Genomic DNA, 22,815 nt, shown 5'->3' with positions numbered 1-22,815 from the left:
CCCCCTACTAAAGCAGGACACCCACAGCAGCTTGCCCAGCGTCACAATGGCCAGGGGGGGCTGGAAGCTTTCCAGAGGAAGAAACTCCACAACCTCTCTGAACACCCTGCTCCAGGCCTCCAGCAGCTTCGCACCAAAGAAGTTCTTCATGTTCAGAAGTAATCTGAGTTCCAGTTTGTGCCCCTTGCCCTGTTGCTGGGTACTTAGTTACTCATTAATAACTGTTCTTTGGTCCAGATTCAGGAATCACCTCTAAAGCTAAAAATGGAGTCCAGAAGTAGCATTTAATTCCCTGTCTCTGTGGGAAACTGCAGTTACCAGAGTGGTTTTGGTTAAGCCAGCAAAACCTTGTGCTCAAGCACCTGGCTGAGCTGGGAGATGGCAAATGGATGTTGCCCAGTACCTCAACAAGACCAAACAGCACACATCCAGGCCAAGGACATTGAAAGGCAAATGGCCCTTATTAAGCAGAAAATCCTCATTTTTGCAAATAAGGGAAATTTGAGGAAATAACATGCTTGCAGCTTGACTAAAATTATACAATGAGTTGACCTTACAACTAGGAATGAAATTGCAGTGTCCTGACCATTATCCTCATAGTTTCACTGCTGGGCCTTGCTTCAAGGTTGATAGAAGAACGTGCTGTTTGCATGTTATAACTTGTGTGAGATTCCCATTTACTACCATTTCCTCTCTTCCCGTTACTTCTCCTTGGGAAAAGAGAATAATCACCACCTCCAGCCTCCTTTTTGGGGAGCTGTAGAGAGCCAGAAGGTCTCCCCTCAGCCTTCTCTTCTCCAGGCTGAGCAACTCCATTCCCTTAGCTGCTCCTCACCAGCCCTGTTCTCCAGACCCTTCACCAGCTTTGTTGCCCTTCTCTGGACACACACCAGTCCCTCAATGTCTTTCTTGGAGTGAGGAGCCTAAAACTGAACCCAGTATTGAAAATATGGCCTCACCAGTGCCCATTACAGGGGAACAGTCCCTGCCCTAGGCATGATGGCCACACTATTGCTGATTCAGGCCAGCTGCTCCTCACAAGTCTTGTGCTCCAGGCCAGCTTCCTTGCCCTCCTTAGGATTTGTTACTATCTGATGCCTTTGGAGTTGATTTCACTTCAGACACCAAAGCCAAAGGGGAGGTGCTAACGTAAACCAGCTCATAACACTGATAGCAGTTTATGTCCTGCTCTGAAGAGCTGAAAAGTGTGCAGGGAGACAAGGTTCTTTCATCTGAGGAAGCTTTTTCTGCTAGTCAAGGTGACGAAACATTTTGTCCATGGTACACTTGTTCTAGGGATAGGACTTCCTTCTTCAGGGCTGCCATTTGGTTTCTTCTTTTTTTTTATGTTTTATCACTACAAGAACAATTTTAGTAATGTTTCTGTGGCTGGAGCTGGTTCTGATGTTGTAGACAGGCTTAAGAGAACACATTCTGTTGTGAAATCCAGTTTTCAGTTGCACACTTTATTTCCCCCCTTCCTCCCCCAGATTTCAGTTGGTTGTGATGAAACTTTTCATGCTGAGTATCTTCTTTCATTAACTTTCTTTTAATTTTCTTTTTTTTTTTTTTTTTTTGGCACTGCATTGATTGAAAACAGTTCTGTTTCTGAGAATGAGGTTAAGGAAAAAATGTTACTTAACCAACGCTGAATTCTTACATCTGTTTTGTTAAGGAGTTTTAGAGCCTCCATGCCTTGGAACATACTCTTGAGATTTGGGAAGAGGGATTTAGAGGAGTGAACTCATGGATAAGTATGTGTCATTTGTAATCCTTCTTACTAGATCTGGCCAAGATACAAGGTCCTGAAACTTGCTGTTTGCATTCATTGAGCTGAAACTGACAGAATCATAGAATGTTTCAGGTTGGAGGGACCTTTAAAGATCATCTAATTCAACCCCCAATGCTCAGTTGTGCCATGGTAAAGCTGACCCTGCATACTAGACTGGAATGTAAGCCTGGATTTGACCCCTAGAGTGGTGACAAGAATGAGCTCTTTAGTCCTCCAACACGGGATATGTCTTTGGAACTGGGATGTCACAGAATTGTAGAATGGGCTCAGAGACAAGCTGGACAGGTGGTGCCCAGGTGAACCTCATGAGGTTCAACAAGAGCAAGGGCAGGGTCCTGAACCTGTGCCAGAACAGCCCTCACTGTCAATACAGATTGGGGGAGGAGGTGTTAGAAAGCAGCCCTGAGGAAAAGGACTTGGAGTGGATAAGGAACTGGATATGAGCAGACAGTGTGAGGCTTCAACCCAGAAGGCCAAAGGCAGCCTGGGCTGCATTAAAAGAGATGTTGCCAGAGATGGGGAGAGGTAATTCTGCCACTTGCTCTGGTGAGACCTCACCTGCAGTGCTGTGTCCAGCTATGGAGCCCTCAATACAGGAAGGACATGGACCTGATGGAGTGGGGCCAGAGGCCTACGAAAATGATCAGGGGTTGGAGCAGCTCTGCTATGAGGACAAGCTGAGGGAGCTGGGGGTGTTCAGTCTAGAGAAGAGAAGCCTCCAGGGAGACCTAATAGCAGCCTGCCAGTACCTGAAGGGGGCTACAAGAAGGCTGCAGAGAGACTGTTTACAAAGACCTGCAGTGACAGGACCAGGGGAAATGGCTTCAAAGTAGAGCAGAGCAGATTTAGATTGGATGTTAGGAACAAATTCTTTACCATGAGGGGAGTGGAACACTGGAACAGGTTGCCCAGGGAGGTGGTTAATGCTCCATCCCTGGAGATATTCAAGGTGAGGCTGGACAGGGCTCTGGGCAACCTGATCTAGCTGGGGATGTCCCTCCTGACTGCAGAGGGGTTGGACTGGATGAGCTTTGGAGGTCTGTTCCAACCCAACCTCCTCTTCTGCAGGCTGAACACCCCAGCTCCCTCAGCCTGTCCTCATAGCAGAGGTGCTCCAGCCCACTGACCGTTTTCATGGCCCTCCTCTAGACCCACTCCATCAGGTGCATGTCCTTCCTGTGTTGAGGGCTCCAGACCTGGATGCAGTACTGCAGGTGAGGTCTCACTCTCTCTCTGAAAGGGAGGTTAATGAAGATATGCACCAAGGTGGGACAGCAAATACCTGCTATTCCCAGAGTGCCCAGTAAACCAGGAAGAATTTGAGGACAGGCTTAATCAGGATAAATCCTGCATGTTCTGCAGTATCCTAGGAGCTATTTAAAGACCTTTGGCTGCAAGTCTCCAAAAATAGCGTTCAGACTTCCAGAAATGTCTGGCAGTCAGTAGCTCCAGTTGTTCTCATGGTTCATGCTTCATGTTCTACCAAGAACATTGCTTCATGGTCTGGATGTCTTCTGTGGTGTATAAATGGGAGGTCTTTTCTCCTGGAAATGTGGTGTATGGAGCACTTTTTGACACCTCTCATCCTGGTGTTGTCTGCAAACTTGCTGAGGGTTCCCTTGATCTCGCTGTGCATGGCATTGATGAAGATACTGAACAGCACTGGTCCCAGTATGGACTCTCAGGGGACTTGCACTCACCTCTGGGGAGGCCACACCTTGAGTGTGATGTTCAGTTTTGGGCACCTCAATACAGGAGAGATGTGGAGGTGCTGGAGACAGTGCAGAGGAGGGCAAGGAAGCTGTGAAGGGCCTGGAGAATAAATATGATGAAGAGAGACTGAAGGAGCTGGGGATGGTTAGTGTGGAAAAGAGGAGGCTGCAGGGAGACCTCCTGGCTCTCTGCAACTACCTGAAAGGAGGTTGTGAGGAGGTTGGTGCTGGTCTCTTCTCACAGGAAAGTAGTGATAGAACAAGAGGCAACAGCCTCAAGCTGCACCAGGGCAGATTTAGACTGGACAGTAGGAAGAATTTTTCCCCATCAAGAGTGGTCAGGCACTGGAATGTGCTGCCAAGGGAGGTGGTTGAGTCAGCAACCCTGGCTGTGTTTGAAGGTGGTTTGGATGTGGTGCTTGGGGATATGGCTTAGGGGTGACCCTTGCAGAGTAAGGTTCTGGGTTGGACTTGGTGATCCTGAGGGTCTATACCAACCTGAGTGTTTCTGTGACACCACTTGTGTTCTCATCACAACCACTTTTAGTTCACACCACAAAAATTAATTACCAGGACAGTGGCCTGGGCAGAAGCCAGAGGAGATTCCTCTTTAAAAAAATACCTAAATAATAATAAAAACCCTAAAACAAGCAAACAAAAAATTCCCAAATCTTGGTGTTGTTCAAGAAATCTGTGGGCATGGTGCTTTGGGACAGGCCAGGGTGGTGCTGTGTTGATGGTTGGACTCAATCATCTTAGTGGTCTTTTCCAGCTGGAACAATTCTATGATTCTAGGATTCTGAAAGACCCAAAACTTCAAAAAAACCCCAAACCAAACCAACAAACAAACAAAAACCCCAAAGCAAAACCCTCATGCCCAATACTCCTCTTTGATGCCTCACTCTCTGAGCCTGTTGTTGGCTCACAGTTTGCTGATCCAGGGCTGATAACTGATTGAGGCAGACAGTTGTAAAACCTAAGCCAGCTCTGGGTTGATTAACAGGTTTTTCCAACATTTCCATGTTTTCTTTTCCCTCTCCCTCTTCCTTTCTAGCTTGCACTTCATTTCCCACATTTCAAGTAGTCAGAATACTGTGGTGGTGTGTTCCTGTAGGATACCATAAGACCTTTGCATATTTCTTTTCTATCATGGTCACATTTTCATCCTCAGTTATACTGGGCAGCCTTCAAACATGCAGCAGCAGCATTGCTCCATCTCAGATATGGGATTGCTTGTGTCTGGAGAAACTGCAATAGAAGTTTCCAGGAATGGAGCTAATGAAAACATGAACATTTCCTGCCTTGTTTTAAGATGTTCCCTTTCTACAGAGTTTGTTAATATCTATCTTGAAGTGAATTCATGGTTAATTAGAGTGAATTCCAGCTTCATTTGGCTATTTTCTAGGCTTTTCACTCACAAATGGTATGTGATCTGCTTTACTTGGTTCTTCAAGGTGTCTACCATCAGATACAATATTACTGGGCCACGGCTGTCAAAAATTACTTCAGAGGATTGCAGATATCAAAAATCTCTCTTGAGCATCTGTGTGGAAGTGGGAGAAGCAGGATCATAAAGCAAACCACAGAATGGTTTGGGTTAGATGGAACCTTTAAAGCTCATCCAGTCCAAACCCTTGCAGTCAGCAGGGACATCTGCAACTGGAGCAGGTTGCTCACAGCCCCAAACAACCTCACATGGAATGGTTCCAGGGATGGGACATCTCCCATCTCTCTGGGCAGCCTGGACTGGGTCTCACCACTCTCAGGAGCAAACATTTCTGCATTCTCTCCAGTCTCAATCTCCCTCTTTGAGTTTCAAACCATCACCCTATGTCCTATCACAATACGTCCTGCTCAAAGGTCTGTCCCCAGCTTTCTTCTATGCCCCTTTAAGTCCTGAAAAGCCACCAGAAGGTCTCCCTGGAGCCTTCCCTTCTGCAGGCTGCCCAAGCCCAACTCTCTCAGCCTGGAGCCTCCCAGCAGAGCCCTTCCAGCCCTGCCAGCATTGCTGTGGCCTCCTCTGGCCCTGCTCCACCAGCTCCCTGTCTGTGCTGTGCTGAGCACTCCAGAGCTGCCCCAGCACTGCAGGGGGGGTCTCAGCAGAGTACAGCAGAGGGCAGAATCCCCTCCCTGCCCCTGCTGCCCACTGTAGAACCCATCTGGAAATGTTAAATGAGTATCTTCAGTGAGGCCATTGAAGATGTTGATTTGTTTAGAAAGATTTTTGTAGTTTTTCAGAAAAAGTATTGGGGGTGAGGGGGAGGAGGGTATCTTTGTGCATATCTGATACAACCATGGTGTCAAAAGCTAGCTTTGGTGGGAATGCAGGTGTCCAGCTGATCTTCTCACTCATGGAAGAAGGTGGTCTTCTCCTAATCTGAAGTTTAAAACAAACTGAAAAATATGAGGCAATATAGTGGCAGGATGGGGATCATGCCCTGAAGAAAACCTTTATAATTTTAGATGTCACAGGCAGGAACTCCTGATTAAAGAAAAATAAAACAAAACAAAAGTAAAGGATAAATAGTTAAAAATGAAGAGAACAGGAATATGCTTGTTTATGATGTTAAATCTCTGTTCTGTAGCATTTGTAACCTTTTTTAGTGCAGTAGAAAGATCGTGCAGGGTGTCAGAGCTGGGCTGAATCACAGGAAGCAAAGTGGGAAAGGCTTTCAAAGAAAGGAAAGAAAATCCAGTGTGTGTGATTTGGCAGCCAAAGGGCTGTGGCTGTGCCTCTTATGTAAGGACTGTAAACACAGAGCTGGGGAAGGAGTGTTTTATGCTCTTACATAGAGACTCTTATGCTGAGTACGAGCCAGCATGTGCCCAGAAGGTCAAGAAGGGCACCAGCATCCTGGCTTGGATCAGCAATGGTGTGGCCAGCAGGAGCAGGGCAGGGATTGTCCCCCTGTACTCAGCACTGGGGAGGCCACACCTTAAATCCTGGGTTCAGTGTTGGGTTTCTCACTCCATAGACATTGAGGGGCTGGAGTGTGTCCAGAGAAGAGCAATGAAGCTGATGAAGGGTCTAGAGCACAGGTGGTGTGAGGAGTATCTGAGGGACCTGGGGTTGTTCAGCCTGGAGAAAAGGAGGCTGCAGGGAGACCTCCTGGCTCTCTGCAGCTCCCTGAAAGGAGGCAGGAGCCAGCTGGGACTCAATCTCCTCTCCCAAGGAATAAGCAACAGGACAAGAGGAAATGGCCTCAAGTTGCACTAAGGGAGGTTTAGGTTGAACATAAGGAATATTTTTTTTTCCTGAGAGAGCTGTCAAGGCATGGCCCTGGCTGCCCAGAGCAGTGGTGGAGTCTCCTTCCCTGGAGGGATTTCAAAGCCATGTGGGTATAGTGCTGAGGGACAAGATTTAGTGGTGGACTTTGTAGTGTTAAGTTGATGGTTGGAGCTGATACTCTTCCAAGATCTTTTGCAGCCTGAATGATTCTGTAAGCACCTAAAGAAAAAATAATGCCTAGGCTGAATATTAGTGGGAATAAAAATCTCAACATTGAGGTTTATTTGGTTATGGAACACTCTACCCAAAGGATGTGGTTCAAGCTTCATAACTAGTCTCTTAAAATCAGCCTGGAGTATTGGGAGAGAGCAGAGTTGCATGGGTAGGGGATGAGCACAGTTACCTAATAGGTCTCTGCATTTCAGTTGCTTCTGTGATTCATTTCCTGAAGAGCTCCTTCCAGAGTCTGCTAGTGACATCATGGCCCTGTCCTCCTGGGGCAGCTTGGTGCTGCCTTTCAGAGGTTTTAGTTTGAGATTTACTGGGCTTTTATGTTTTTTCTCCAGTGGTTCCTCTAGCACAGTCTCACAGTATATCAGAGGCTGGAAGGGACCTCCAGAGATCATCCAGTCCAACCCCCCTGCCAGAGCAGGATCACTCAGGGTAGTCTGCACAGGAATGCATCCAGGTGGGTTTGGAAAGTCTCCAGAGCAGGAGACTCCATAACCCCTCTGGGCTGCCTGCTCCAGGGCTCTGTCACCCTCACTGGAAAGAAGTTTCTCCTCATGTTCAGCTGAAATCTCTGTTCAAGCTTTTACCTTTGTCTCTTGCCCTATTAGTGTGCACCACCCAAAGGAGCCTGGCCCCCTCCACTTGACCTCCACCCCTCAGATATTGATAGACATTGATCAGATCCCCTCTCAGTCTTCTCTTCTCCAGACTAAACACCCCCAGGGCTCTCACAGGGCAGAAGTTCAAGTCCTCTAAGCATGGTTCTCTGTTGGATTCTCTCCAGCAGGTCTCTGTCTCTCTTGACCTGGGGAGCCCAGAACTGGACACAGGATTGCAGGTGTGGTCTCAGCAGTACAGAGCAGATGTGTAGAAGAACCTCCCTAGCCCTGCTGGCCACACTTTTCTTGCTGCCCCCCAGGATCCCATTGGCTCTCTTGGCCACAAGGGCACGTTGCTGTCCCATGCAACACTCCAAGGTCTTTCTCCATGGAGCTGCTTTCCAGCTGGGCAGCTCCTAACCTGTCCTGGTGTCTGCTGTTCTTCCTCCCCAGATGCAGGACTCTGCACTTGTCCTTACTGAACTTCATGAGGTTTGCCTGCACCCAGCTTTCAGCCTGTCCAGATCACACTGGATGGCAGCACAGCCTGAGGGGTGTCAGCCACCATCTCCACTTTTGTATCATCAGAACTTGCTGAGGGTACTCTCAGTGCCCTCAGCCAGGTTGTTGATAAAGATACTGAACAAAACTGGGCCCAGTACTGATCCCTGGGGCACACCACTGGCCACAGGCCTCCAAGGTGACTCTGTGCCACTGATGACAACTCTCTGAACTCTGTTGTGGAGCCAGTTTGCAATCCACCTCCCTGACAGCCACCTGTGCCACATCTCCTGAGCTGTTCTGTGAGGATGTTATGTTATCCCTCCACTCTGAATCTCCCTCTTTTAGTTTCAAACCATCACCCCTTGTCCTGTCACAACAGGCCCTGCTTAAAAGATCATCCTCTTTGTTCTTACAGGCCCCCTTTAAGCACTGAAAGGCCACAAGAAAGCCATGTCCAGCTCTGTGTACCCACCAGCACACCCAAGTCTTCCTCCACAGGGCTGCTCTCCATCTTTCCATCACCCAGCTGTAATAGTATTGAGTGCCCTGACCTAGCTCCTGGACCTTGTACTGTGTCTTGCTGAACCTCATGAGTTTTACAGCTGTTCACTTTTCAAGGTTGTCCACATCCCTCTGGGTGACATCCACATCCTTCCGGGTGATGTCCTGTCCCACAGACATATTAACTGCACCACTCAGCTTGGTGTCATTTTCAGACTTGCTGAGGGTGGACTTGATCCAAGTCATTGATGAAAATATTAAACATCATCAGTCCCAGTACTGACCCCCTGAAGGCACACCACTTGTCACTGATCACCATCTGGACGTTGATCTGTTGACTGCTACCCTCTGGAAACAGCCATTCAACCAATTCCTTATCCATTGAACAGTCCATCCATCAAACCCATCTCTCTCCAATTTAGAGAGAAGAATCTTGTGGGGAGCAGGTCAAAGGCTTTACAGAGGTCCAGAGAGACAACATCTAGAGCTTTTCCTTTGCCCACTGATACAGTCTCAATTAGCAGTCTGAAGTTGCTTAGAGAAAGACCCTAGGTGTTCAGGATGTGCTTATAAAGTATGAGATGACTTTGACTTGGAACATGATGTGACCTGCCCCTGGATCTTGCAGTCACCTCACTGATCCAGCCTCTCCTGGTCCTTAGTTCCGTGGAGCACTTTTTCCTCTCCCGTGCGTTATCACCTGACATCCAACTTGAGAAGCTGCTTACATGGAAAAGCATGGTTGGAAAGTATTCCTGTATTTTTAGCTTTCTCCTGACACAGTGTAGCAGCTGGAAAGAAGGACAAAAGCCAGCACAACATGGAACTGCCAGCTCTCTGTGGGCCACCAGAAAGTATTCATCAGGCCACAATGTGAGGATTACTGAACTGGCTGAAGAAATGTGGCATTAAACAAACAAAACCAATCAAGCCCCAACCCTCCAGTTCCCAAAGCTGCTGCTTGAATGTCTGTGTCCCCCAGGGGCCTGTCCTCTTTATCAGTGATCTGGATGAGGGGATGGACTGCACCCTCAGAGAGTTTGCAGATGACAGACACCAAGCTGGGTGGCTGTCTCCATCTGCCAGAGGGTAGGGAAGCTCTGGACAGGTTAGACCCATGGGCTAAGGCTAACCATATGATGTTCAACAAGGCCAAGTGCCAGGTCCTGCACCTGGGTCACAACAACCCCATGGGGAGCTACAGACTTGGGGAGGTGTGGTTGGAAAGCTGCAGCTTGGAGAGGGCCCTGGGGGTGTTGGTTGACATTCAACTGACCATGAGCCAGCAGTGCCCAGGTGGCCAAGAAAGCCAATGGCATCCTGGCTTGGGCTAGAAACACTGTGGCCAGCAGGGACAGGGAGGTGATCATCCTCCTGTGCTCAGCACTGGCGAGGCTACACCTTGAGGACACCGAGGGGCTGGAGCCTGTCCAGAGAAGGGCAATGAGGCTGGAGAAGGGCCTGGAGCACCAGGGCTACAAGGAGCATCTGAGGGAGCTGAGGATTTTCAGTCTGGAGAATGAGAAGTTGAGGGGAGACCTCATGACTGAAGGGAGGTTGGAGCAAGGAGGGGGAAGCCTCTTCTCCTTGGTGTCAAGGGACAGGACTAGAGGAAATGGTTTCAAGCTGCACCAGGGGACGTTCAGGCTGGATGTTAGGAAATATTTCTTGACAGAGAGGGTTCTCAAACATTGGAATGGTCTGCCCAGGACAACGGAGGAGTCACCATCCCTAATGGTGTTTAAGCAGTGTGCAGACCTGGTGCTTAGGGATATGGTTTACTGCTGACTCTTTGGTGCTGCATTGAGGGTTGGAGTAGATGAGCTTGGAGGTCTCTTCCAACCAGATGTGTTCTGTGATTTTGTGAAGAGTTGAAATAGTGACTGTAATGGTTTTGGATAATATATTCTTCACTGGTTTTGGTTAAGGACAGACATTGGGGTGCAATGAAAATCACTTTTGCTTTGGTTCTTCATAATCTATATTTATTGTCGTCTCAGAGGGTGTTGAGGCACTGAACAATCTGGATGCTGAAGGTATTGTAAGAAGGACACAGAACAGTTGGAAGGAGTCCAGAGAAGGGCCACAGGGGTAGTCCAAGGAGCAACTCTGCTGTGAGGCCAGGCTGAGGGAGCTGGGGTTGTTCAGCCTGGAGAATATTCCAGGGGGATCTTAGAGCTGCCTTTCAGTACCTGAAGGGATCCTGCAGGAAGGCTGCAGAGGGACTTTTCCTGAGGGTGTCTAAAGACAGGACAAGGGGGAATGGTTTGAAGCCGAGGGGAGAGCAGGGTTAGACTGGAGCTGAGGAATTTGTTCTTCAGTATGAAGATGGTGAGACTCTGGAATAGGTTGCCCAGGGAGGCTGTGGCTGCCTCCTTTCTGGTGGTGTTCAAGGCCAGGTTGGATGAGGCCTTGAGCAGCTGAGTCTAGTTGAGAGGTGTCCCTGCCCATGGTGGGGAAGTTGGAGTAGGTGATCTCTGAGGTCCCTTCCAAGATGAGCCATTCTAGGATTCTGTGATCATAAATGTGAAGGCAGGGCATGAACTAGCACTCGATTGTAAGAGATTACTGAAACCTTAGTTAGATGTGTTCTCCTGGGGTTTTCTTTTTTGTGGATGGGTTTTCTTTCTGATATTTAACATTTTTTTTAAACCAAGTTCTCTAGCTTCAGCTTGGTTGCCCAGAGATGTGTTTGAGGCCCAGTCCCTAGAGACACTGAAGTGGCCCTGACCAACCTGATCTATTTGGACATGTCCCTGCTCCCTGCAGGGGTATTGGACAAGACGACCTTTGAGAGTCCCTTCCAGCCTGAAGCCTTCTGTGATCTTTTTGTGTTCTTTCCAATTTTGCAACAAAGGAGCAGGAGGATCATTTTAGAAACCTTAAAATGGCAAGAAGAGATCAAGATCATCTTTGGAAGATCTTCATGTCTACCAAAACTCTTACTTTCTTTACTTCTCAGCCTCCAGAGCAGCACCTCAACCTGCTGCACTCTTCAAAGTGGTTTCCAAACCATTAAAACTCACTGCTCATGTGTGATAGGACCAGGGTTGTGTGTGGAGGGGGATGAGGAAAGGATCTGCTCTGTTTCTGAGCTCCAGTAAGGAGAGAAACGAGTGTACTGAAAAAGGCTGTGGCAGCATTAATTGCAATTTAAAGCCTGTGTTTAAGCTTCATGGAGAACAGGTCATTCAAAGGAAAACTTGATGAAGTTCAGTTATTACAATGATTGCATTCTGCAACTCCTATTAAATAAAAAATAATAATAAAAAAAGCAACTAAGCCCCAACTTTCTCCTTTTTCCCAGAAAGATAGTTTGAAATTAGTAACACCAATTTCCTCTGCCTTGATTTAATGCTCTTTCCAGGGACAGAGCTCAGAGGGTTTATCTTCCAAGAGCTTACACTGGAGGTTGGAAAGAGAGCGAGTGTTTTGTGGAAGAATGACAAGGAGTTTAATAAATATCCCAAGAAACCTCACAAATCAGTCATGGCTCACAGATGGCTGATGCACTAGCTGGAAATAAACACAGAAGGGTTTGAATTGGAAGGGACATTTAAAGCTCATCCAGTCCAACCCCCCTGCAGTCAGCAGCAACATTTGCAACTAGAGCAGGTTGCTCACAGCCCTGAGCAACCTCACTTGGAGTGCTTCCAGGGATGGGGCATCTCCCACCTCTTTGGGAAACCTGGGACAGGCTCTCACCACCCTCAGCCTAAAACAATTCTTCTCTCCAGTCTCAATCTCCTTCTTTTAGAGGGTCACAAAGATGATCCAAGAGCTGCAGCACCTCTTCTATGGGGATAGGTTGAGGGAGCTGCCTTCCAATAGCTGAAGGGATCCTCCAGGAGGGCTGCAGAGGGACTTTCCATAAGGGATTCTAGAGACAGGACAAGGGGGAATGGTTTGAAGCTGAGGGAGAGCAGAGTTCTTCAGTGTTGCAGTGGTAAGACCCTGGAATAGGCTGCCCTGGGAAGCTGTGGATTCCTCCTGGTGGTGTTTAACGCTAGGCTGGATGAGGCCTGGATCAGCTGAGTCTAGCTGAGAGGTGTCCCTGCCCATGGTGGGGAGGTTGGAGTAGATGACCTCTGAGGTCCCTTCCAACCTGAGCCATTCCAGGATTCTGTGATCACCGCTTGTCCTGTCACAACAGGTCCTGCTTGGAAAGCCTTCTGCAGTCCTACCTGTCTTTTGGATTTAAAATGCTTTGAAAATCAAGATCTTAAAGTTTTGCCATGCCACCAGAAACTATAAATCAGTGCTTTTCAACTTTTTCTCCAGTCATGATCCTTAGCTGTATCTTATTGTGTGACGGAAGCCAGAGGGTTAGGCTGAAGTTTCTGCAGAGTTGTGTTTACATTAAGTCTGGTGAAAGAAAGTTGTTTTTTGATGAATTTTTAATAACTTTGTTTTGCCATGAAGTGTTGTTTCACAACCTGTCAAATGGGATTAAGCTCCTGAGTTTGTTTTCATGGTGTTGAGCAGTGTTTCTTACAGAGCATCTCAGACTTACTATTGCCAGAAACTATGACTTGCTCTTAAGTGAGACCTTCTTCCCTTGGTGTGCCTCTCATGGATTTGTACAAACAGGGTAAAACAATCTGTGATGGGCAGTTTTGGAGAAGAGAAGGGTGAAAATATCTCTTTCTGTTCCTAGAATAGAATCACAGAAAGGTTTTGAAAGGACCTCTGGGGATCATCTACTCCAACCCCTTTCCTGGAGCAGTGTCACCTAGAACAGGATCAGTGGGGTTGGAAGCTCTCCAGAGAAGGAGACTCCATAACCTCTCTTGGCAGCCTGCTCCAGGCCTCCAGCACCCTCACACCAAAGAAGTTTCTCCTCCTGTTCAGATGGAACCTCCTGGGTTCCAGTTTGTGCCCCTTGGCCTGTCCCTGGGCAGCACTGAAAACAATCTGGCCCCAGCCTCATGACCCTTGCCCTTTATTCTTGTGAGCATTGCTCAGATCCCCTCTGTGGCTGCTCTTCTCCAGGCTCAACAGCCCCAGGGCTCTCAACCTTTGCTCCTCAGAGAGATGCTCCAATTCCTGTCAGCGTCTTTGTAGCCTACACTGGACTTTCTCCAGCTATTCCCTGTCTCTCTGGAACCAGGGAGCCCAGAACTGGACTCAGTACTCCAGATGGTGCCTCTGTAGGGCAGAGTAAAGGGGGAGGAGAATCTTCCTCAACCTGCTGCCCACACTCTTCTGAATGCACCCTAGGAGACCGTTGGCCTTCTCTGCTAATTTCCTTTTTGTATATTCCTGTGACATAGTTTTCTTCAGCTTCCAGTGGCTGTTGACTTCCCACCTTTGCGTGCCCACTGCTGGGTTACTCTTACAGTCTAAACTTTGGGATGCCAAGTAGAGAGACCTGTATAAATGTGATTTGGTTCTCCATGGGTGTCGGATGCAGACTTTTCCTCTAAAGAAGTTTTGTTCATTAAAAAGTAACCAAACCTAATATTTTTCCCCCTTTCTCTCTAGCTGGCCTCTGGACAGTCTTCACACTGGGTGGAGTGGGGAGTAAACCATCGCCGCAGCTGGAGCACTGCTCCCCTCTAGCTAGCCAGAGTCTTCTGCTTCTCCTGGTCTTGGCTAATCTGACTGATGCTCCAGACACACCAAATCCCTACAGGCAAGCAATTATGTCCTTCAAGAACACACAAGGTTTGTATCTGTTCTTCCTTTGAAGCATGAATGAATTAAAAGTCCACTGTTAAGGTGCTGCCACTGCTTAGAGGCTCTCTTTCCAAAGTGTGTTTTCTCTGCAGCCAGCCCATGGATGAGCAGAAAGAGTTTGTTTTCATAGAATCACTGAATGTTTTGTGTTGGAAGGGACCTCTGAGGATCTTGTAGTCCGACCCATCTGCAGTCAGCAGGGACATCTGCAACCACAGCAGGTTGCTCACAGCACCACACATCCTCACCTGGAATGCTGCCAGGGATACGACGTCTCCCACCTCTCTGGGCAGCCTGGGACAGGCTCTCCCCACCCTGTGGGGCAAACATTTCTTCCTTCTCTCCACTCTCAATCTCCCTCTTTTAGTTTCAAACCATCACCCCTTGTCCTGTCACAACAGGCCCTCAGGAAAAGTCTGTCCCCAGCTTTCATTAGGCCCATTGAAAGGCCACCAGAAGGTCTCCCTGGAGCCTTCTCTTCTGCAGGCTGCCCAAGCCCAACTCTCTCAGCCTGGAGCCTCCCAGCAGAGCCCTTCCAGCCCTGCCAGCATTGCTGTGGCCTCCTCTGGCCCTGCTCCAGCAGGTCCCTGTCTGTGCTGTGCTGAGCACTCCAGAGCTGCCCCAGCACTGCAGGGGGGGGTCTCAGCAGAGCACAGCAGAGGGGCAGAATCCCCTCCCTGCCCTTGCTGCCCACACTGCCCACTCTTTTGAAAGAGGAATACCAGCCTGAAGCAGGATGGTGTCCAGTCAATTGGTCCACACTCACGGCCAGTGACTGACAGGGCTGTGGGGGCAGAAATGGTAGTTCAGAAAAGCCAGAGTTTGACGACTTCTCTGCCTGCTGGTATCTCCTTTTGAGCAGAGCAGGGTTTCCATCATCAGTGAGCTGTGTCTCTTCCTTGTGCTTTGTGGTCTCCTGCTGGGTGCAGATGAATGGCTGGAGCTGTCACCCCTCACCCAAGCCAAGAGAAGCAGCCAGTCCCCGGCATGCTGGCTCCATCGGGTTCTCAGGAACCCACTGGGAGCTGGGGCTCCTGCAGGGCTCCTGCAGGTTTTCCAAGCCTTTGTTTATATACCAAAAGATGGTATATAAGATGGAGATGTTGTTCTAAATACATGGCAGCTACCATGTGCTTCCATGCTGAATGCTATCAGCAACAGTGTGACCAGTAGGACCAGGATGATGATTGTCCCCCTGTACTCAGCAGTGGTGAAGCAGCACCTTCAATACTGGGTTCAGCTTTGTGCCCCTCACTCCATGAAGGATGTTGAAGTGCTGGAGTGTGTCCAGAGAAGGGCAATAAAGCTGGTGAAGGATGGAGAGCTGAGGGGACTTGAGTTGTTTTGCTGTCTTTGTGAAGAAAACAAAATCCAAATCTCTTATACGGGGAGATAGCAGGCTAGGGACTTGACTCTGGAGTGCAGTGACTGTCACAGCTCCCTTCCCCATGCCCACTGGAAATTCCTGGATGTTAGAAAATCAGCACTGATGGACATTTTGTAACTGATAAAGCTACTGGTGAAAGCGTTCTGTGAAGAGTAACCTGCTTTGTTCTCACTTCCAGCTCTGCCATAGATTATGTTGTGTGATCAACATAATTATGTTAGGCTATATGATGTGGTCTTTTGAATCACTTAATAAACCAACGTAGAATCACAGAACTTCTTGTTTGGAAGAGACCTTTAATATCATCAAGTCCAACCATTAACCCAGCACTGCCAGGTCACCACTAAATCATTGCCCTTACAGCACCACAGTTTGGAAATCTCTCCAGGAATGGTGACTCCATGACTATCTTGGAAGCCTCTTCCAGGGCTTGGCACCCCTTTTGGGGAAGTAATTGTTCCTTGTGTCCAACCTGAACCTTTCATCTTTTCACTTGTTACCTGGAGAAGAGACCAAAACTCACCTGGTACAGTCTCCTTTCAGGGAGTTGTAGAGAACCAGAAGGCCTCCCCTCAGCCTTCTTTTCTCCAGGCTGAAAAACCCAAGTTTCCTCAGCTGTTCTTCGCCAGATTCGTGCTCTAGACCCTTCACCAGCATTGTTACCCTTCTCTGAACAGTCTCCTGCACCTCAATGTCCTTCTTGGAGTGCCAGACTCAAAACTGAATCCCATAAATTACTACTAAACCAGCTAAGCTCCCCACTACTTAAAAGTCTGACAACCCCTGTGCTTCACTGACAGTATTGTGACAGTCTTGACCTATGTGCATCTGCCCTTTTGTGCCAAGTGATGGGTAGGAGATCCTCTGCCTTGACACTCTTGAACTAAACCTGAAAGTTATATTTGCAGGGTTTGAAAACACCTGAATGGATCATGAGTTCTAGAGAATATGCTGGAGCAGTCCTCCTTGCAGCAGCCCTCCTTGCAGCAGCCCTCCCTGCAGCAGCCCTCCCTGCAGCAGCCCTCCTTACAGTAGCTCTCCTTGCAGCAGCCCTCCTTACAGCAGCCCTCCCTGCAGCAGCCCTCCTTGCAGCAGCCCTCCTTACAGTAGCCCTCCTTACAGTAGCCCTCCCTGCAGCAGCCCTCCCTGCAGCAGCCCTCCCTGCAGCAGCCCTCCTTGCAGCAGCCCTCCTTACAGCAGCCCTCCCTGCAGCAGCCCTCCCTGCAGCAGCCCTCCTTACAGCAGCCCTCCCTGCAGCAGCCCTCCTTACAGCAGCCCTCCCTGCAGCAGCCCTCCTTGCAGCAGCCCTCCCTGCAGCAGCCCTCCTTGCAGCAGCCCTCCTTACAGCTGCCCTCCCTGCAGCAGCCCTCCTTGCAGCAGCCCTCCCTGCAGCAGCCCTCCTTGCAGCAGCCCTCCCTGCAGCAGCCCTCCTTGCAGCAGCCCTCCCTGCAGCAGCCCTCCTTGCAGCAGCCCTCCTTACAGCAGCCCTCCCTGCAGCAGCCCTCCCTGCAGCAGCCCTCCCTGCAGCAGCCCTCCCTGCAGCAGCCCTCCTTACAGCAGCCCTCCCTGCAGCAGCCCTCCTTGCAGCAGCCCTCCTTGCAGCAGCCCTCTCTGCAGCAGCTCCTGGGCTTGTCTGTCTTTGTGAAAGTGGAAGTCATTTGGATGCACAGATTCATAGATTCCCCAAAATGGTTTAGGTTGGAAGGGACCTTGAAGGTCTCCTGGTTCCACCCCCCTGCCATGGGCAGGGACACCTTGCACTAGGCCTGCTCAAGGCCTCATCCAACCTGGGTAACTTCCATAACTTTGTGAAGGATGTGTGTCTTGTGCAGATACAGGGGCTTTGCTGGAGCTGATGTGGGAGGAGCACTCAGCTTTTTGGGCACAAGGGAAGCTGGATGAGACTCTGTTAATGTTTAAGACCGGATGGTTTTTGTTTCCTCCTTAGCGTGGTGTCCATGTAAAATAGTTCACTGGAAGTGTTTAAAAAGAGACTGGATGTGGCCCTTAGTGCCATGGCTTAGATGATTAGATGGTCTTGGGGGATAGATTGGACTTGATGATCCGGAAGGTCTTTCCCAACCTGGTTAATTAATTCTGTGATTCTGTAATTCTGCTTTGTAAAGTCAACAAATACATGTATTAAACACTGGCTTTTTTTTTTTTTTTATGGCTTTATTTCAGATAGCACTGCTCTTTCATCATCAAATCCACATGCTTTCCAGATCAACTTCAACAGCTTGTACACAGCTTTGAGTGAGCAGCAGAAGTCTGATCAAGCAACTCTCCTTCTGTACATGCTCCTGCACCAGAACAGCAACGTACGGACGTACGTGCTGGCACGGACAGACATAGAGAATCTGGTAAGTGTTGCTCTGCTGCCCTTGTGCTCCTCACAGCCTCACAGGATGTTAGGGTTGAAAGAGACCTTCCAAGATCATCGGGTCCAACCCCCTTGCCAGAGCAGGACCATAGAATCCAGCACAGGTCACACAGGATCACATACAGATGGGGCTTGAAGGTCTCCAGAGAAGGAGACTCCACAACCTCTCTGGGCAGCCTGCTCCAGTGCTCTGTGACCCTCATACTGAAGAAGTTCCTCCTCATGTTGAGGTGGAACCTCCTGTGCTGTAGTTTCTATCCATTGCCCCTTGTCCTATCACAGGGTGCAACTGAGCAGAGCCTGTCCCCTTCCTCTTGACCCCCAGCCCTCAGATATTTATAAACATTTATTAAATCCCCTCTCAATCTCCTCTTCTACAGACTAAACACCCCCAGGGCTCTCAGCCTCTCCTCATAGGGCACATGCTCCAGTTCCTTAGTCATCCTGGTAGCTCTCATGAAGGGCTGGTCCTGCAGGCCTAAATGTCACCAGCTGCTGGTGTGCCCAGCTCTGTGATTGGGGGCAGTAGGTTGTGGCTCACTCATGCACCAGTTGTACCTTGCTTTGCTCATTGTTATGATGTTATCTCAGGAGGATGGTGCTAAACATGTTCATAGGTTCATAGAATGGTTTGGGTTGGAAGAGACCTTAAAAGTCATCCAGTTCCAACCCCTTGCCATAGGCAGGGACACCTTCCACTAGACCAGGTTGCTGGAGAACTCATCCAACCTGGCCTTGAACACCTTGAGGGAGAGGGCATCCACAGCCTCCCTGGGCAACCTGTTCCAGTGTCTCACCACCCTCACTGGAAAGAATTTCTTCCTAATCTCCAATTTAAATCTCCCCTCCTCAAGTTTCAATCCCTTACCTCTCCTCAAATCACTACAAGCCCTTGTGAAAAGTCCCTCCCCTGCTCTCCTGTAGGTCCCTTCAGGTACTGGAAGGCCACTGTCAGGTCTCCCTGGAGCTTTCTCTTCTCCAGGCTGAAAAGCCCCAACTCTTGCAGCCTGATCCCCTAGGGGATTCAGCCCCTTTTGGGGCTGGTAAAGCTACCACACTTCCTTTCATTCTCTGTTTCTCAGTGCCATTGTTACATAATCCCACCCTGGTGGGAATTAGAAGGGACCTCTGGAGCTCACCCAGTCCAACCCCCTGCTCCAGCAGGGCACCCACAGCAGCTTGCCCAGCAGCACAATGGCCAGGGGGGGAGTTGGAAGCTCTCCAGAGAAGGAGACTCCACAACCCCTCTGGGCAGCCTACCACAGCCTTCCAGCACCCTCAAACCAAAGAGGTTTCTCCTCAAGTTCAGATGGAACCTCCTGGGTTCCAGTTTGTGCCTGTTGGTCTGAAGACTTTAATTCCCAGATGTTGGTCCATTTTGTTGAGATCAAGCCTCAAGTTTCTCCTCACATTCCAATTGAACTTCATGAGGACTATTATTAGTCTGATCCAAGACAAATCTGCTGACTTCTGGGCATGATATAAAGAAACTTCTATCAGATATTATTATTCTGTTCATTATTTTCTACTTGGTTTTCCAGCTGTTCAGGCCAAAAAGCTTCACAAACTTAACTGTATGCTAGAGGGATAACAGTTAGCAAAACGTGCTCTAACTTGACTAATTTGCCAAAGGTCTTCCAGGGTTTACCCCTGACTGAAACTTCTCAAGGAACAGCTGACAGATTTTGTTGAAATGCAACTTTTTAGCTGCTTTAAATAGCTTGTGGTTGATGGCTGATAGAGCAGACACCTGCTTCAGTTTGTGTAGGTTATAAATTCACTGATGCTCCCTGCTAGGTTTAGCAATGTCACAAAAACACTTTAACAAATCTCACTTATTAAAAAGCCTTCCTTTTAATAAGATAATGGCTGTCTGGGGGAACTGGTAACAGAATAGAGAGCCCTTTCCATTTTAATGTTTGAAACCTTGCCAGATAATTAGATCCTGTCTGATGGCAGATAGGGGATGAGTTTGATCTCAGTCCAATTTCTAGCAGATGCATTGCTAAAATCAGAGTTGATAGACACCACAGTTGGCAAACCTGGGTGAGATGGTTGATACTGAATTGATTAATGACTGAACTCCTGTGTAGTCTGCTGCAGATCATCTAGGTGAGGAATGGGGCATTTTGTATTTATTCTGTAAACAAATGGTAATTTTTAATTTTCAGGGCTGTTAGGATGTGATATGGTATTTTTCACAGCTGCTAGCAATATCAGTTTACATTATCTTGAGAGAAATAAAGGTGAGGAGTGTTCATTGCTTTGTCATTGTGGTGTCTAGTCTATGCAGAACTTCCAGGAAAAGCATGAGGTGTGTCTGTGTGAAAACAGCTCCAGAAGCAGCTACTCAGATGCACTGCACTGTGGGATCTGAGGGCTGGCAGGGCTCTGCTGGGAGGCTTCAGGCTGAGAGAGTTGGGCTTGGGCAGCCTGCAGAAGAGAAGGCTCCAGGGAGACCTTCTGGTGGCCTTGCAGTGCTTCAAGGGGCTTAGAAGAAAGCTGGGGACAGAGTTTTTCTCAGACCCCTGTTGTGACAGGACAAGGGGTGATGGTTTGAAACTAAAAGAGGGAGATTGAGAGTGGAGAGAAGGAAGAAATGTTTGCCCCACAGGGTGGTGAGAGCCTGTCCCAGGCTGCCCAGAGAGGTGGGAGATGTCCCATCCCTGGAACCATTCTGGGTAAGGTTGGAGGTGGCTATTAAGCAACCTGCTCTGGTTGCAGATGTGTCTGCTGACTGCAGGGGAGGTTAGATTAGATGACCTTTAAAGGCCCCTTCCTACCCAAACCATTTGATGACTCTGTGATTTTCATATATTATCATGGATCATTCTTCCTTCTCAAAGTCAGAAAATCCCAGAGTCACAGAAGTAATCAAGCACTTTGCAAGAAAAGCTGAGAAAACTGAGAAAAACATCAGTGGAAACTCCACAGCATGTTTAATTTTTTTGTTTATTTTTAAATATTAAATTGAAAACTATCTGTTTTTATTTTGATCTTCATGCATAGTGTTGATTTTTGTGATCAAAATTACATCTTTGTCCAGTCGTCTTGTTTTCAGTGGCCTCTAATAGGTAAGGATGAGCAACAGCCAGCTGAAATGAGAGGTTTTAATGGCTTAGTAACTCTGGCTGAGCCAGACACAGAAAGCATTGGGTGAGTGGAAAGGTCACTGGACAAAGAAACAGAGGCAGGTCACTGGCAGCCCAGCAGGCAGTGTCCTAGGCTGCATCCAAAGCAGGGAGAGCAGCAGGACAGGGAGGAGATTGTGCTCCCCTGCTCTGCTCTGCTGAGACCCCAACTGCAGCAATGCATACAGTTCTGGTGCCCCCAGCACAAAAGGGACATGGAGCTGTTGGAGCAGAGGAGTCCATGAAGATGATCAGAGGGCTGGAGAACCTACCCTGTGTGGACAGGCTGGGAGAGTTGGGGCTGTTCAGCCTGGAGAAGAGAAGGCTCCAGGGAGACCTTAGAGCAGCATTCCAGTACCTGAAGGGGACTTCAAGAAATCCAGGAAGGGACTGTTGAGAAGGGCTTGTAATGACAGGATGAGGGGCAATGGATTGAAGCTCGAGGAGGGCAGATTGAGGCTGGAGATTAGGAAGGAATTCTTTCTGGTGAGGGTGGTGAAACACTGGAACAGGTTGCCCAGGTTGTGGATGTCCCCTCCCTGGAGGTGTTCAAGGCCAGGTTGAATGAGGCCTTGAGGAGCCTACTCTAGTGGGAGGTGTCCCTGGCCACAGCAGGGAGTTGGAACTGTATGATTTTTAAGGTCTTGTCTAACCAAAACCATTCTATGAATTTAAGAATCTGCAGTCAGAGCAGGTTGATCACAGCCCCAGACAGCCTCACCTTGGATGGTGCCAGGGATGGAGCATCTAACACCTCTCTGGGCAACTTAGGACATTGTCTCACCACTTTCAGGACAAACAGTTTCTTCTTTTTACCTGGTCTAAAGGTAACACTGCAGGTCAAATTAGCAGTGAAGTGTCTGCTTATAAAAAAAACCCAAGCTGTTCATATCAGCTATGTTTGCTTTGGCTGCCAAGTTGATGCTTTGTTGCTGCTCACCATGACTGCCCTGAAACCATGTGTGTGTGATGCTGTATTTAGAGCCACTAACAGTGCAGAAATAACCAAATAAACCATATACATTTGGTTTAAGCAGGTTACTCATGTCACTGAGTGGTCTTGTATTTTATTGTAGACTAGAGATTAATTATTTTCAACCTTTTTGCTGGGGAAAGTGTTCCTGACCTCAAACTGACTATAGGACCTGCAGTTTTCAGTGTCTGGTTTTACCTCCTCCTTGTTTTGGGGATTAAAAATGACATTTCTAATAGCTGCTGTGTCTTGCCAGTTAAAAGCTGCTCCTGATGGAGCAGTGTAAGTAGGAGTTCCTTAATGATAGTTTAATGGCTATGAATAAAAGTGCCAGCAATCTGAAAATCACAGACTGGGTTGGAAGAGACCCTGAAAGGTCATCTTGTCCAATCCCCCTGCAGTCAGCAGGGGCATCTGCCACTAGAGCAGGCTGCCCAGGGCCACATCAAGCTGGACATGAGCAGGCAGTGTGAGCCCGCAACCCAGAAGGCAAATCACATCCTGGGCTGCATCAAAAGATGCATTGCCAGCAGATCCAGAGAGGTGATTGTGCCACTTTGCTCTGGTGAGATCTCACCTGAAGTGCTATGTCCAGCTGTGGGGCCCTCAACACAGGAAGGACATGGAACTGGTGGAGTGGGTCCAGAGGAGGGCCACGAAAATTATCAGAGGGTTGGAGTACCTCTGCTGGGAT

At 48.5% G+C, this 22,815-nt stretch overlaps 1 protein-coding gene across 2 annotated transcripts in view; it reads left to right on the top strand.

Moving 5' to 3' along the window:
* The window catches only part of DYM (dymeclin), a 248,864-nt gene that overhangs the window by 61,456 nt on the left and 164,593 nt on the right, over positions 1 to 22,815 (top strand). For both annotated transcript variants that reach the window (XM_054398246.1, XM_054398244.1), the window contains exons 8-9: positions 14,053 to 14,235; positions 17,819 to 17,997. In XM_054398246.1, coding sequence (XP_054254221.1) covers positions 14,053 to 14,235; positions 17,819 to 17,997 — 362 coding nt within the window. The remainder of the gene's footprint in view (positions 1 to 14,052; positions 14,236 to 17,818; positions 17,998 to 22,815) is intronic.

Source organism: Indicator indicator, chromosome Z (assembly GCF_027791375.1).
Source record: "Indicator indicator isolate 239-I01 chromosome Z, UM_Iind_1.1, whole genome shotgun sequence".
NCBI classification, from domain to species: domain Eukaryota; kingdom Metazoa; phylum Chordata; class Aves; order Piciformes; family Indicatoridae; genus Indicator; species Indicator indicator.
Note: the sequence above shows the minus strand (reverse complement) of the source record. Positions and strands in the feature narration are given on the sequence as shown.